The sequence below is a fragment of the Takifugu flavidus genome, chromosome 13 (genome assembly GCF_003711565.1).
Source record: "Takifugu flavidus isolate HTHZ2018 chromosome 13, ASM371156v2, whole genome shotgun sequence".
NCBI lineage: Eukaryota > Metazoa > Chordata > Actinopteri > Tetraodontiformes > Tetraodontidae > Takifugu > Takifugu flavidus.
In genome coordinates, this window is record NC_079532.1 from 6050262 (window position 1) to 6067031 (window position 16770).

The 16770-nt window shown below is 43.0% G+C and overlaps 1 protein-coding gene across 2 annotated transcripts in view; it reads right to left on the reverse strand.

Annotated features, from left to right (window-relative positions):
- Positions 1-16770, reverse strand: part of wnt7bb (wingless-type MMTV integration site family, member 7Bb) — a 24246-nt gene continuing 7476 nt past the window's right edge. For both annotated transcript variants that reach the window (XM_057052187.1, XM_057052186.1), the window contains exons 3-4: positions 6199-6470; positions 1-3743 (exon numbers count right to left, since the gene is read on the reverse strand). In XM_057052187.1, the coding sequence (XP_056908167.1) occupies positions 3264-3743; positions 6199-6470 (752 nt within the window). In that variant the 3' untranslated portion in view covers positions 1-3263. The remainder of the gene's footprint in view (positions 3744-6198; positions 6471-16770) is intronic.

The following is a 16770-nucleotide window of genomic DNA, read 5'->3' on the forward strand; positions in this document are numbered from 1 at the left end:
TTGATTCATATTTGATTTTTAATGATTTATGCTTCCTAATGCATTTGCCAGTAACTATATTAAGAGTGGTCGGAATGTTTGAATAACAGACCTCCATATAAAGCTCAGCTTCAGATCTTGATATGCACAATGATCTGATTTAATGTGTGCTTTCCATCAAAACAAATTATGGAAATTATAGCTGTTTTTTTTTCTTTTTGAACAATCAATATGAGCAAATGAACCCCCAAAATGACATTTATGCTTTGACAGAAAAAATGTACAATGTCTGTTTCTGGAAAAAAGCGTTTGTCTTTTAGTGTATTAATTTCCAAAAATATAAATATCAGAATGTGGCTATACGCTATGCTGAATATGTTATTTTAATAAGTTACTTTCATTGGTTAAATTGGGAAACCTACTAATGTACAAAAACGTAAATCATCATTACTGAAACTGTAGAACACTGACGCCCATACAATACTTAAAAGAGAGTTCGGGAAAATGGGCTACAAATATATAATAATAATTCTAATCATTGTAATTATAAATGTGCAAACGTTAACAACCTCATACATTCTGAAGTTAAACTGAACATAACCCAGCCTGTGAGACCTGTAAACCTCACACAACCACGCAACATATGGTTTTATAGTCAAGATTTAAATTAAATAGCCAGTACTGAGTCTTCTGACAAATACTCTGACATAAAGGACACCACAGCCCATTCTTAGGAGCATTTTTTCTAGTCCATTCACAGACAGTTAGTCGTGCTGTAATTAGCATCGCTCAGCTGGGTGAAATAGCTTGGCTGCTAAAAGCATTATATCTTCTTTATCAAAACTTTTCCCATAACTGCATGAGTAAAATAATGGGATTTGTCTACCAACTGAATTAAAAGTTGAAAATTCCCACCAAAGTGTACTTGCTGTACCTGATTACTAAAATATCCCAAAGAATTATTAAAGACAGCTTATTCCTTATATTAGTGTGGTTTGCGCATCTGTTTGCTCTAAATTTTTCCCTATCATTTCTGTTTCTTGAGTCACTGTGAATACTATAAAACACTTTTCAGGTACGATGGGTGCCGAAAATATTCAGGACCTCTTAAAAATAAATAAATTCCTCATCGATCTACACTCAGGACCTCTCGAGGAAACGCCTAAACCCAGCATTTATGAAGGTTTCGCAAATTAGCAGAAAAACCAACTGAAATATCGCATGACCATACAGTAAGTATTCAGACCCTTCATTGGTACACATGTAGGTGCCGTCCATTTGTTTGGTTCATCTTTAAGATGGTTCAGTCTTCTTTAGAAGGAGCTCCAGAGATGCTGTTTGGAGATGGAATAAGTTTCAAATAACCACGACTGCAGCGCTGCACTAAACTGAGTGTATTTATAAAGACCCACCTGACCCCCCCCCCTCCCCAGGCTGTAACTCTCTGGAGCCTTTTCATGTGTTTTTCACTGAGGAGAATCTTCCATCGGTCCACTCTGCCATAGAACCCAGTTTTGGTGCAGACCTGCAGCAGTGGTTGTCGGTCTGAAACTTTCTCCAGCTCTAAACAGATCTGTGGAGCTTAGTCAGATTATATCTTTCATATGAGAATCATGGAGACCACTAAGCTTTTAAAAACAATGAATGCATTAGAATGTCTTTTCTAGCTTTGTCCAGATCTGTGTCTTGCTCCTGCTCTGTCTCTGAGCTCTGCAAGCAGCTATTTTGACCTCACGGGTCTTGTTTTAGGTCAGATGTGCCCTACAAGCCGCACACGTCTCCCTTAAGAACCAGGTTCAATCCATGTTTTTCACCACAACTGGACACTGAAGAAGATGTAAAAGCGTCTCAAACGGAAGACATGGACGGCACCTAAATGACCTCCATCAAAGAGTCTGAATACTTATGTTCGTGCGATATTACAGTTTGTACATTTTTATGTACAAACTCACCTCACCGAAGGAAAATAATGGAAAATTTAAAAGATTCTGAATATTTCCCATAACAATTGAACCCTCATATCTGGACTGCAAAAAGGTGTACATCGGACCTCAGTAGCTTTGTTTTGAAAGATCAGTTTTCATCTACAGCTTATTGTAACCATGAATCATGCTGGTTGAGCCGTATGATCCCAATTATCTTTCTGTTGAGATGCTACGCAGTTTTGCTACAGGACACGTTAGCAATGAACTGCCAAACTGGGTCAAATGGGAGTTTATTTAGAACTCAAAGGTTGAATTTGAATAGAAAATATCAGTGCAGCACTCGACAACAATGTATCACTTTCACGTTTAATGAGTAGAGGAAGAGTCCTGCTTTCTGACGACTATAATCTAAACTTGAGCAATAGCAACAACGTAAACTAGATGATATTGTTTAAGGTGAAAGGACTGCAAACAAACTAGGCTAGGAAAAATGATGTTGAATGTGTAACACACGGAACGGTCGCTGTTGTCAACACACCGGTAGCAATGAAACCTTAACGGGGGGGAAAAAAGGTTATGTGTCAGGGATTTGTTTTTCTAATAGAAACACATCTTCAGTCAGTTTCTAAAAAGGTTTTTTTTTTCTTTACACTTAGTACAAAAAAAAGACATCTCTACCCGTTAGTGCTTTGTTTTAAGATACTATAACATAAATAGACAATTTATTTTCAGTGTTCAGAACAGACAGTTCCAGTGTGACTGGAAAACTAAAATACTCCACCATATTCCAGTTGGCAGCAGAGGGTTTAAACCTCTGCCCAGATTTCGGCGCTCCCCAACACACCATACGTACAAAATGTTCTTCATTTCTACAAATCTCTGTCGTCAGCCCCCAGCCAGCCTGGGGAGTTTCATTCATTGTGACGATTCACTCTTGTTCACAATTAGTGAAAATGTGACAAAATCCATTAGCTGGTTTCTCTCCCGGTCCCGGCCACATCGGCTGCTGTCGATTTCCGCACCTCCAAGGTCACCGTGTTCCTCCTCCATTGTAGTCTCTAAAATCTGAGTGCAACGCACAGTTCCCAGCGAGGGCTTTTGTGTGTCAGCTGTAGTCCCGACTTGACTGCGGATACACCAGTACATGAGAACAATGTCTGCGTGACAGTAAGGTTTGGGTCTTATCTACTGATATTTAGCATTTATTCTCTGTAAAGAAATAATTCTGCTGTGCAAAACAATGCCACGAATAGCTGATAGAGTTAATTCCATTCTTTGATCCAAATCTCCCACTGGTCCACGTCACAATTTTACCTAAATCGAGTCCTCGTTCAGCCCCCTGCTCGACGCCTCACGGCCCTATTTGCAGGTGAACACCTCCGTCCTCTCGCTGCATGTGTTGCACTTGACAAAGCAGCACCACTGGAACTTACAATTGCACTGCCAAACTTTGGTGTACTGGTGCGTATTGTAGCCCCGGCCGCAGCACATGAGGTCGCAGCCGTCCGTATGAGGCGACGTGCGATTGCACAGACGTCCTTGGGTGCCCACGCTCCCCGTGGCCGCGTCCTTCTCACAGTAGTTGGGTGACCTCTCGATGTAGACGAGGTCTGTCTCCATGGGCTTGCGGTAGCCCTGAGTCTGCTTCACCTTGAGGTGAGTCGGCTGGCGTAGTCGGCTCGCCCTGACTACTTCCACGTGCACGGCGTTGTTGTACTTGTCCTTGAGTACGTAGCCAATCTCGCGGAACTTGGGTAGCGTCGTCCAACAGGTCTTGGTGGTGCAGGAGCCGGAGACGCCGTGACACTTGCACTCAAGCTTCATTCTTTCTTCTAGTACCTGCAGAAAAGGAAAAAACAACATGAACTAGAAGCTACATGACTTTATATCTGCTGATTATGAGGTTTGTTAAGCCTTGGAAATATAAAGCCTTTTTTGGATTTACTCAGGGTTTAACGTAATTATTATGTAATTAATATTAACTTCAAAGCACTTCCATTGCAATTCTGCACCTGTGCGACATCTATCCTCGTGGAAATATGAAAACCACGAGTCCTAAACACCTGACCAGTTTTCTGAAAGATCCTTACAGCACCTCTGCTCAAATTAGTGAAATATTTCTGGATAAATCATTTTGTCTGACAGCTCGCGATGTCCTCCTGTAGCCTCTCCACCTTCTATTTTCCAAAGCTGCATATACTGTATGTGCAGGTATTTCTTGCTGGCGTTCAGTGGTGTGCCAATGGTATTTGGGACACAGGCACTGCGAGGTAGACAAATCCTAACATGAGTGAACCTTCAGTCGTGGATGACATGCCGCAGCATATCCTGAAAATGAGGAAATCGCTCCACCCTGCAGAAAAAATGTTTTTTACCCCCATAGAAATATATGGTCAGAGAAAATGCTAACAACTTTTATAAAACTATCATTCATATTGATGTTTAAAGTAGAAATGACTGTGTCGCTGCATCTACTAACTGTAAAAGAGATGTTTATGTACTATAGATTTTAATTACAACACTGTATATCTATAGTGTTCCAGGGAATTCTCTTTGAGGGTATCTCCAACATATGGTGCACAGGACAGCAAGTCTCCTCTTTACTGCCTAATCCTGTAGCATATGGGAAACATTGTGCAGCGTTCCCAGCATTTCAAAAACCAATAAGCCCTAAGACAAAAACACCTCTCCATATTTTTGTGCATCCCGGAAAAGTGGGGGCAGAGTTTCAACGGATCGTGCTAACACATCGGTAATAGTCCCGACATGATTCCTCTAACTAAATTAGGAACCTTTGACTTGCTCGAACAGAGCACATGTCATGCCTGTATGAGATTGTAACTCTGGCGGGGCATTTTTCCAGTGCAGCTTTTTTCCTGGCAACGCGCCCCGCGGGTGACACAGACATCATTTCTGTCACTTAAGAAGTGCACACAAGTGTTTTTCACTATCTGTTTGTGTCGTCTGTGCACTCATGTGTTACCAGTTTCCCCCTTTAAAAAAACACAAACCAAAAAACGACCTTGGGAAAGCCAGGGTCAGCTATCGATTTCCCCCTGGATGTTGATTGAGCCAGAGGATTTCCAAAAATGTATAACATAAAAACCACAGAGAATGCTGGGTGAAATGAGTCTGAGAAATGTATGGAAACATTTACTTAAACTCTGTCCATCAAAGCCTCCGATCTGTTACTAATTAAACTGACGTGACTCCATCCCCATTTGAAGTTTACTCGTCAGACACGCAGTCACGATACGAGATGAAAGAAAGCTCTTACAATACTGCTGAGACGCGTCGTTAATTACAGTTTTCAGTTCAAATTATGTAGCTTATCAATCATTTAATCAGCTTATCAGCTTGAAACAACAGTGGGTCCTTCTCCGGCATTGTGAAACAGTGTGAAATAATGACATATAGGCTTCAAAATGATGGCAACATAAACACATGGAAAAGTATTGAGTTATAATTCATCCTTGCTGTCAAACATTTATTTTAGCTGTCTTTATAGGTGAAATGAACTGGGATTTAAGAGAAGTGGATTGTTTTTAGAGTCTCGACAGGTAGCTTCATGTAGGGAGCAACTCAGTAACTATCAGTTAACCCCCTGATGGCGATTCTAAAATGAAGACATATTCAAATTGAATAATTTTGTAAATATAATGTCACCTTTGCATATGTGTACAAACTGATTTTACAGTCCCCAGAGTGACACCAGGGGCGCCACCAATTCCCAGCATGACGCCATCAGGAATCAGTCTGCTAACGTCAGCACTGTTGGGCCGCTGTCACACCCTGAATGGATGCAGTGGAATGGCAGTGACACGTTTTTGCATTGTGCAGAGAACTGCAATAATGTCCTGGTCCTGCTTTACACTTTGTAATTTCAGGAAAGGAACTGCAAAGAAGAATAGCAACGCTCCATCTGGCAACTGTTAGCCAGAACCGTATTTTCCCAGTGGACACGATGAAGCCCAGCTTATTAATTAGATCCATTTGTCAACATAACATCATCTCTTTTCTTCCTTATACCCCTCTCTCTCTCTCTCTCTCTCTCTCTCTCTCTCTCACACACACACACACACACACACACACACACACACACACACACACACACACACACACAAATATGAATCTACTCTTTGAAACTTTAGTAACCAGCACACCCACATTATCATGAGGATCCTCAATGTTTGGATATATTTTGGATACTGCAGATGATAATGTGGTTAAATTCTATTTTTTTAAACAGATTTTAAATTAATAATTGCCCCACCCCTCCCAAAAAGTTCTGTACCTTTCTCCCCGCCTCATTGTTATGTAAGTTCATAAGGCGTCTCGGGGTCTTTTTGATCTCGCGGGCGTCCACGAAGCGGCGAGAGAACTCGATTCCATACTTGATGTCGGCGGAGCATCCTCCCCACTTCCAGCCTTCCTCCTGATTATAATAGCCCTGCTTCTCCCGGTCGCAGCCACATTGGCTCAGGTTGCCCTGGCTGCACGCCGCTGTGATGGCGTGAGCCACTCCCGCTGCTGTGATGGCATACGTGAAGGCGGCTTCCCGACTGCCTGAAAGAGAGAAAACAGCCTCTTCAGTCTGGATGGTAAACATTAAGAACCTTGCGATGAGCTATATCGCCATTATCTGCCGGAAAATTTTACACCAAGGGATAATTCTGGTATTATATTTATAATATGACTCCTTCAATCTTATTTCAAAGATTTCCTCTGCACCCTGCAGCAGATTAAGACCCTCAGGAGATGCAGAAGCCCCTGAAAGGATTATACGGCCACTCGATGTTCCGATGGTCCTTCACAAACATTAACACACACCTCTGACCTTGAACTGTCCCGTGTCTGCTGCATCATCTTGCCAAGCTACCAATTTCCGTTTCCCTCCTCTAAACAGCTTCCCTCCTGCACCTTGGTAGAAATGTGGTCATATTTCCGACCACAAAGTCCTTGAGCCCAGTCTGCAAGAGCACAGTGTTGGAATTCCAGCGTGGGGAGAGCTGGTCTAGGTGCTGTCCAAAGTGCTGAATTCCTCTACAGGAGCACCTTGTGCTGCTGCCCACATTATGAACAGCTGGGGTCTGCAGGTTCTGCCACCTCCTCCCTTCAGGAAAGGGGAGCAAATACCAGGTAGCTCAAAGATAACACCAGCAGCTAAGCAACACGCTCTTCCTGCCTGTGCAGTATGTAAATCTGAAATGCTGGCAGGTAAAGCCATTATTCTTTTCTATTCTTTCTTAATAGGTTTGAGTCCTAAATGAATCTGACCTGAAGCTACACTTAATACATTGGGTGTAACTTTTCATGCCTAAAGTCCTCCACACAATGGAACAGAGATTAATATCTCCTTGAGATATTGATGCCACATTTGAAAGAGAAAGAGAACTCAGAGTTCTCTGTGTCCCTAATGGTTACAGAGTGCTGGCTTAAAAGGCCTTCTCTGGTCTGAATGTGGGCTATTACAACCCCCAGTCTGGATGCAACTGGCAGAAACAAGTTTTGCAACAGAGAAGAGAGGCTTGTTTTGTAAGTCTTTTAATGTGTGTTGTGTAATCTACTGAGACAAACTGATTTGAGATCCTTTGGGTTTAAAAAGATGGCTTAGATTGAGCAGAAAAATATGTTTAATGGGCTCCAGACACCATTGATATAAAAAATCAAATAAATGAAGTTGAAACCAGTGACAATATGGTGCTAAATGACACACATCGGTTAAAAATGAATACAGTAGAAATATATGGCAAACATTTGGAAGAAATCTATATTTATAGAACAGCTGTTATGTCCAAATATGGTCAAACTGGGACATGTGCAACATCAGCAGCATCAGTGCACAAGTGGAATGAAGAAAAATGCTGTGACACAAGGAAGGGAAACTGTGGCTTGAGGTATTTAAAGTGTAACTACAAATAAAATCATTGCATATTTTACCTTTCTGGATTTAACAAACCACCACAGCAGCCAGTTCAAGCCCACACTTTACCAGTGTAGCAGGCCTGGCCTGCAGGCTCCACTGCTTTACAGAAACCAGAAGAGGCGAAAATTCACTTACATGTTGGGGTTTGTATCAGTCTATTACCTAATTTCATGCTTCTTTTATCAGCATTTAAAAAGCAATCTGCATAAATTACTACTACATAAACCCTTCAGATGTAGTATTTTACAGTAGTCTGATTGAATTTCCTCTTATTTCCTCTGGGGGACTTTATGCACAAGTCTCAGGGGACACTTTCACACTCCAAGCAGCTGCTCATTTCCTATCTTGGCGCTGGTGCTGTAGAGCAAAGTCCGTAGCCACAGGTTTGCCTGGTAGGGGCTGACTCACAACCGCTTGCCTTGTTGGTTAGCAGCAGAGCCGTGCACCACTAGCTTGCGGTATCGTCGCACCGCCCTCACCTCACACAGACATGCAGCCATGACGTAAGCGCGTTCACGCTTACACCGAGCAGCTCGCCCCGATTACCCTCCTCGCACATGTGCGCTGCTAAAAAGCATCCACACGCAGCAACACAGTCAATGCAAAGTTTAAAAATGGATGGAGGCCGTTTCCAGAGGAAGGGTGGCTCCCTCAGCAATGGATATATGCCCATTTCTGGGAGCACTGAGCAGTGCTGCTCAAGGGGAAAACGATGATGATGGGATTTGTTCTCGGTTGCCACCTCCTGATGAGACTGGCACTGCCAGGGCCTCTCTTCACTAGACAAAAAGAAGCCAATTAAGAGTCAGGGAACTGTGGCATTCAAGTCTTCCTTTCAGCTCTCTCTGTTCTGGGGATTGTAAGTGCTTAAAAATGTGCTGCCTTGTTAAGGGAGCATTGCTTCATTCAGTTTCCTAATGTTGCTCAACAACATATCCCAAATTCAAATTTATGCACAGCAAAAAAAGAAAAAAATAATACCGAATTCTGCATAAAAGGTGATTTTAGGTTAAATTTGGAGTATAAAAAAAAGGAAAATCTGCACCTTAAGGAGCTTGATATTTAATCAGCAATGCCGTGTTCTCGTGTCAGACCCAGAGTGTGAAACATGATTTGACTCCCTCAGGAATGGAAGGTCCCTCGATGCTGTGCAGTTGTGTGGTTGGTGTAGATCTGGAGCAAATGCACCATAACAGCAGCAGAAAGCACTGACAGGCCTCCAGGAGGAACCACCCTGGGATAGCCTCGCTGGCTGCCAGTGGAAAATTGGAGTGACCAGAAAAACCTCAATGAATTTGGAAACATCCAGGAGAGAAGAATGGTGGAATATTAAACCAGATGTCTAATGGAGTTTAGTGGCAAGTGTTTAGTGTACCATCCAAGAAAAAAAGCAAAGAAGATGGGTCTTTAAGAACAGGTAGAAGAGTTCCTGAACAAGGGACCAAGGCGTCACGTTCACTGGCCACATCGCCGCTGAGATGCCGTCAAATCTTTTGACAGTCTCCTCAAAGTGGGACATAAAGAGACGCATCTGTTGGTGGTGGCTTGCCACGAAGACAGTAATCTGTGTTTAGAGCTGGAGGCAGGCAAACCACGAGACAAATTTCACATGACACAATGCAGTTTGCACTCGACTACGCCAGCCAGTTCCTGTGAACTACACACTAGTTTCCTTCCTCTTTTGTACAGAGAAGCGCTGCCCCCATCCTCAAGGTTTCACCTTGTTCAGATCACAGCGGGGCTCTGACGCTGCCAGACCCATTCGAGCGAGATTCAACATAAAAAATAAATAATCTAAAATGCATTTTGGGTCTTTTGGCAGAAAAAAAATCACCTTGAGAACAAATGTTGAATCAATGACAATGAGCACACATTGCACCAGGATTTTCAATCTTTAAGCATATAAGCTATGTAAATTGAGAGAAATGCATATGTGCTGTTCCTAATGTGATATAGTTTTACCTTTTCAGTTTTTACATCTTCATCACATTGCAAATGAAAGCCCAATGTCATAGTATCTCCATAAAAAAGTCTGATTCCAAAGAGTACGAAAGGAATATTTAACAGATACTGCATATCTAACCAGGGAGGAGTAGGAGTAGCTTGGGATGGAATACTGGTGGGGTTTTTTCCAAGCCAGAATAGAACACACACACACACACACACACACACACACACACACACACACACAGCAGCAGAACCCAGCAGTGCAGCTGAATGGCCTCTCTACACAAGACAAGCCTGTTGGTGGAGCAGTGAAGGGGAAAGCTTTTTAAAGGCCCCTCATCCCAGACATGCACTCACACCCCAGGGACAGAGGAGGATTGGATTGCATAAGAATTACATCCCAGCAACACAACAAGTTTTGGAGTTTCATATCCATTAGGCACAGGGACATCCTGTCGCAGGCAAATACCTCGATACAGCGAACAAAGAGGAAAGTGTCACCTGCTGGTGGCCACAAGTCCTTACAGTTGTGAACCTGACTGACCGTGCGTTACAAATAGGACAGCGAGCTTTTTTCCAATCAGCTGGACCTTTCTTAACTACTGACAAGCACTTGCAATGTGTTGAAAGTTTATTATTCACAGTGAGCTTCAGTCTCCCTACATTTCACAGTGAGTCTGCTTATTTATTCTCCATGAAGATAATTTGAAACTGTGAATCATGCTACTAAAACTGCAAAAAAAAGACCTGGAAGTGATATCGAGCACACATTTAAAGTATTATATTTGTAAACTACTGTGTATCCAGAGTATTTAATAAGTGCATTACACCCCAAATGCTGAAGTTCCATCCAAACCCACCCAGTGCTGGAACTATGAGTCCGGGGCCCCGTTTAAGGGAAGAAAGTTGAAGGAAAACCCCTTTCTTTGTATACCCATCCCTGAGCTGAAGTGACGAGATCATTCTACTACTGTTTTCCGTTCCGCTTTATGTGCCGTTGCTATGAACATATGCTGACAGCAAATTATAGGCAGAGTTGTGGTCCGTGAGGTTTGCAACAGGAGGAATTAGCACAGCCTTGTTCCTGTACAATAAAACAATATTGTTTAACCAGAACTGGGCTCCACATTCTCGGGGGTTAGAAGTGACACACTGGTAGGGATGCTCATCGCATGGACCCCTGCTTAATTCATAATGGGACAGCTTTGGGATGTAAAGCTAAAACAATTATAATGGCATCCATTGTTGCTGGTGTTAAATGCTGAGCATGTCGGTAATCTGCCTCCCAGGCACAGAAAAACGGGGCTGGCAGAACACACATGCACAAAAGCATCCTTTTTTCCTTGATCTCTCTGAGGTGGAGAAAGTTTTTTCGCCTGAATACCGAGACTTGCTAAAACAGGCACAAATCCTCCTTCCCTCCCTTTTTATCCTAATAGTGTGGCCCAATTGGGACCTCACCTGCTTGAATCTGGAGAGGCACGCCTGTGCGCGCTGCACATAATCATCGAGTTCATTTGAGGACAATGATGAGGATTTTCCTTAATTTGGATTCCGTTTGACTTTGTTTCATCTTCAGTGGAAACATATTTACTGAGATATAAATGAGCCTTATATCATTACAGTCATGGCTGTAATCACCCCGTCAACTATGCCACTGATGACATGCTTTCCCTTTTGAGCTACGTTAGAAAAACCTCCTTTAAAACCCATCACACTCGCGGATAAAGCTCCAGGCCCCTCGATATCTGCTTCATCCTACCCACATCTTTTTGCTACTAACCCGCTAACTCTTCCTCTCGTCGAGCTCTCACCTAATTGGGCCAGTAGCGCTGTGATTGTTGGCACATGTAAATGTCCAGTGGCGGCCCTGCATGTAGAGAATACAGTGATCGGCCTGGGATTGTGTGAAACAAAGCACGCTGTGAGATTACAGTTGATCCTCTCGCATCCTGTTTCCTCCTGCGTCTAGCGGCCCTGGCAGACACAGACAGGCGCAGATCCCACCGATAACACATCACCATGGGGTTAAGAGGGGCGAATGTCACACACACACAGGGGCCCGAGGGCCAGGGCCCAGAACGACCCCGGGCCACGTCAGCAGACAGACAGTGGGTGGGTGTTTGGGGAGAGAGGGGTGAGGGAGAGGAGAGGACCCCCAGCTCCCGACACACCCACACAGTCTGAGACAGAGCTGATGAATGAACAAGGGGCCTGGCTGTGATAGCGCCCTGCCGAGGCCCCGCCCGACATCCAGACAAATGTTGTGGGCAGAGGACGTGAGGCGAGGCGCTGCACGAAAAAGAGTCAGAGCTGACCTTTTACCGAGCGGCGTTGACCACAGCCCACACACTGAAGAACAACAAAACAAAAGTCAGGCCTTCCTATCTGATAAAGTGGTGGTGGTGGGGGGACGCCGTTGAGCACCAGCACGCTCTGTACACCGCTGCTCTGTTTTCTCCAAACACATAGAGAGGAGGAGAGGAGAGGATTACTCTTACCCACATGATGATGGGCTAAAAAATAGGCCTTTTATTCACCACCAGTCCACCATAACACAATGCACGCATCATTTCCACGCCGTCATCCTCATGGTATCAAGCACTTGGCTGTGTACATGTGCAAAGATATCTTTCCAAATACAACATTTTATTAATGTGTGTGAATAAAGGGTCATGTGTAACTTCAGTTTAACTTAAAACCCATTTCTATGCTCCTTGTTCTTGTACACTGTAATGCATATTTTGCTAGTTCCGTGCCGTCTAACCACTGAGTTGCTGATTGCACGAGCAGCAGAATTCCTTTGGTAGGGAATGATGAACGGCCTTGCTTGTTTAGTTTATTACTGCCTTGTGCGTCTTGCTAAATGTTTTGAATGTGAGTCCAGATTCTGCTGTTTTGGTGGAACACCTCTGCCTGATTGAGGCAGAAGAGGGTCTGTTTCCATTTTTTGTCTGTCAGTTTAAACAGTGGTCGGCCGTAAAAGTCCTCCGAAAACCCGCAAAGCCTTTGCCTATCGTTCCAAATCTTACATGGGTAAGTGCAAACATTTAACTCAAGATAAGTGCCTTTGAGATAACAAAACCTCTTTTTTCAAGAGAGTCTTGGAAGCGTACACACCTACAGCGTAGCTGTTTTTACCTCAGATGAATGTCTTTGGAATGAGGGAGGGAACCAGATACCTGGTGAAAACCCATGCAGACTTGCGGAGAGCACTGTGAAACCCTCTGGTACTGAGCCCTGAAACTTCATGTTGTGAGGCAACAGTGCTTACCAAAAGTTTATCCTGCAACTGCTATTTAACTTCTGTTAGCCTCTGTTTTGGAGACCACATGAGTTAAATACGGTTTGTTGAAAAAGTTCAGCTGGTCAGAATTAATATTTCAACTTATATTTTCTTTGTCAAAATGAGAGTCGGGGGAGGAGGGGGCAGACTTGACTCGAACCGCACGGGCTTTTACGTTCTCTTGTCCATTCATTATTAGCCTTTTTCATTGGACGGTTAGGTTGCACTTGCATTCTGCATGGATACGATTTCACCACAAATGACCATCGCCTGATTCCGAGAAGGGAAAACAGCTCTGCCAGTGCATTTATAATCTTGTAATCCTGTAGTTTTGTTGTCCTCAAACCAGAAGAATAATAGTGCAATAGCACACACATTTTGTGTGTGTGGGAAGGAGGGAGTCGTTAATGAAGAGTTTTCGTCTCAAAAAACGCTGATGTACATATTATGGAGGATGGCTTTTTAATGATTTGATTTTTCTTTAGCTAGAATAAGGTAAAACATGAGTTGATGCATGAGATGAAGGTGCAGAACTCAACTTCTGAGGAGCATTTCCTGATGGGCTGACGGCTTTCATGGAGTAGTTTCTCTCCATTGACTGCAGCAAATTCTAAATTTAGCTCGAGCTAAAGGGACACTCGGCTATTCTTGGATACCATTAAAATTCTGAATTCATTGACCACACCACTTCCTCTGTGTAAACCACTTTGCCTAACTCCATTAAAGGTAAGTCGAATGTCTGATTGTACGACTGAGCTTGAATAACAAACAGGCTTCAATAGTGTCAATACATTAACTTCAGATATGCGGGTTAGAATCTCCCAAAGCAACATTAAAAACTCTAAAACCCAATAATCAAGCTTGGTTGAAGTCAAATACGTAAAAAAATGCAATTCTATATGTTGGTTGAGGATGGATGGATGGATGGATGGATGGATGGATGGATGGATGGATGGATGGATGGATGGATGGATGGATAGATAGATAGATAGATAGATAGATAGATAGATAGATAGATAGATAGATAGATAGATAGATAGATAGATAGATAGATAGATAGATAGATAGATAGATAGCATGTGCTTTGTAACCATGGTGACATTTGCTGCTGTAATGGTTTACCTGTTAAAAGGGCCACACCTATTCTTGCTGACTGATCCAGGGACAGCTTGATAAAACTTTTGTAATATTTCACAAATGGCACAAACAAGAACCCCCTTTCAGATGAAAAGCCTGAATCAGCGCGGTGACAACTTAGCTGGAAAGTCAAACAGAGGGAAACCGGAGCAGCCGATTTTACGACAAGGAGGCCAGTGTTTGTCCTTTGATGCTGAGTGTAGCTGGTGAAAGGTGTCCGCTTTCAAACTCCAGCCGCCAACATCAAGTGCGATGCAGAATGCGAGCCGCAAGGTGTATTTTTTTCCTTTGGGGGTGCAGGCCATCTCTGTTACAGGTGATTAAGTTCCCAAAATTAGGCTGTTATCAGTCAAGCCCATAAAACAGGCACCTTTCCTCAATACTGGAGTCAATGACCAAATTACAGTAAAATGAGATCAGATCAACCGATGCTTGCGTGCTAGAGTGGAGACACAGGCCAAAGGTCATCCTAAAACACACCATGTTGCCATGTGACATGTGTGACTGAAACCACACATGTCTCCAACCATGCATAACAACAGTGCATCATCACATCACTGGCAGTGAATCCATCTCTGCTGAAATATTCAAAATGTAACGACTCACCCAGGATCAAGGCCAGATTTGTTGATTGGAGGACCATGTGTGCCACTCATGTCCGGAAAGCGGCTCTGCTTCTACTAACTCACTGGTGGATTTGTTACAGATTTTTTTATTACTTCTTAACAGACTGCAACAAGCCATTCAATAACAGCCATTTCGGGAGAGGATAAGCATTTTTATAGCTTGAAGGTACTGTTCATGCCAACACCGTGGAGCAAGGCATGCTGGGAGGACTGCTAAACAGAGCAACAAAAGACATGATTAAATTTCCAGTTTCAAATCTCACCACCAGTTCTTGGTGTTGTTCTCCAATTTGTCAGTTTGGGTATAAGAGAGACAAAAAAACAGTTGAAGGATTGAACTACAGTAAGAATTGGGTGGTGGTGGTGGTGTGTGTGTGTGTGTGTGTGTGTGTGTGTGTGTGTGGGGGGGGCTTTCATTTTTCCATCAGTGCTTTCACCCTCAAGACTTCTTGAATGTCGGGCCGCTGTGAAGGTGCCAGTATAAGCCATCTTCTGAAGTGAATACACTTCACTGTTGACAGGAGAAAAGTGAACTAAAATTCCTCTGCCTCTGAAACCAAATCACCTCTGCCGAATGGAGATATCTCAGGCTCTGTAATGCTCAATAACCCAGCTATTAATGTGTGTTCTCTTGGAAAGCAACTGTAATAAAATGGAGCGGTTCCAGAACAGAAAGACTGCCTCCTAAGAGCAGGCAGCACAGAGAGAATGCATTAGACTTGTGGTCGGCTGATCCTTAGTTCTTGAAAAAATGCCGGCAACTCCTCCCTCCAGTCGAAACTACGAGTGGATCACAGTGGAGGGAGAGGTTTTAGTGCTCATAATTTGAGGGATTTGAATAAAAAACTTACATATGAGCAGAAGGAGAACTGCTTCTACCGGAGGCTTGATTATGATGATGTGGGAATTTGCAGATTGGAAGAAGGGATTGGAACATTTTGCCATGTTCCATGATTTCATAGGCCGTGCTGAAGACTCTGCGCGGACGTTTTTACGTCCTGGAGCGGCAGATCGATAAATAAAAACAGTCACAACTCTGCATGTGACTCACAGCCAATGGAAGAGTGACTTTAAGGTGCCGCGTGATTCTCTACTATGTCTGACTCCGGTGGAGATCTGGGGTCGCTGTGGTGTCCGTGGTATCCCACGATTACCAAGTGGGACACCGTTACCGAACAAATAGACCAGGATCCGAACCATCAATCGAGTTATTGATACCACGGCCAATTACACACAATGTTTACAATGTATAAAAGGCCTTATATCTATGTTGTCCTATTTGGCATTAGCTCATAGTAGAAAATCTAAATAAATCAGCCGTACTGAGAGGAGAAAGCAGTTGAATTATGGCGCAATGAATCATTAATACACAATGAACTCTATACGACTCAGAGGTGATGTTTATTTATTTAGGTGTTCCAGACTGTTGGGCACACCTTTGCACGATAAAGGTTCGATCAAATCATTTACACATTAACATTTAACTGCAAAAGTTACCCCCGAAAATCCAAAATCAAACAGATTGCCAAGTAAACGACGACGAGTATCTTATTTCACCCTAAGAAGGTAGTAATTAGGCACATATCATCCATAGCTCTGTTTACTGCCAACATCTAAAACCCATAGCAACAATCAGCAATTTATATAACTACAGCAGTTAAACTCCAGTTAAACCCATTTATTTACCAAAAGATATAAAGAAAAAGAAAAAATTTAGATAGAAATAATATAGTTAGTCATCACTGGACAAGCATTGCAAAGAAATTTGGCCTTCATTCAAGAAACAGTATTGCAGTAAAAATTCTTCACAATCACTCTCATATTTACACAATTCACAATACTCCTGACGACTTTAGCACTCCTAAAACCAGCGATTGTTTGGACAACACAAAAATGGTTCCTCTCTCTCACACACTGGCCAAAACCCCGACCTAACCTTGCCCA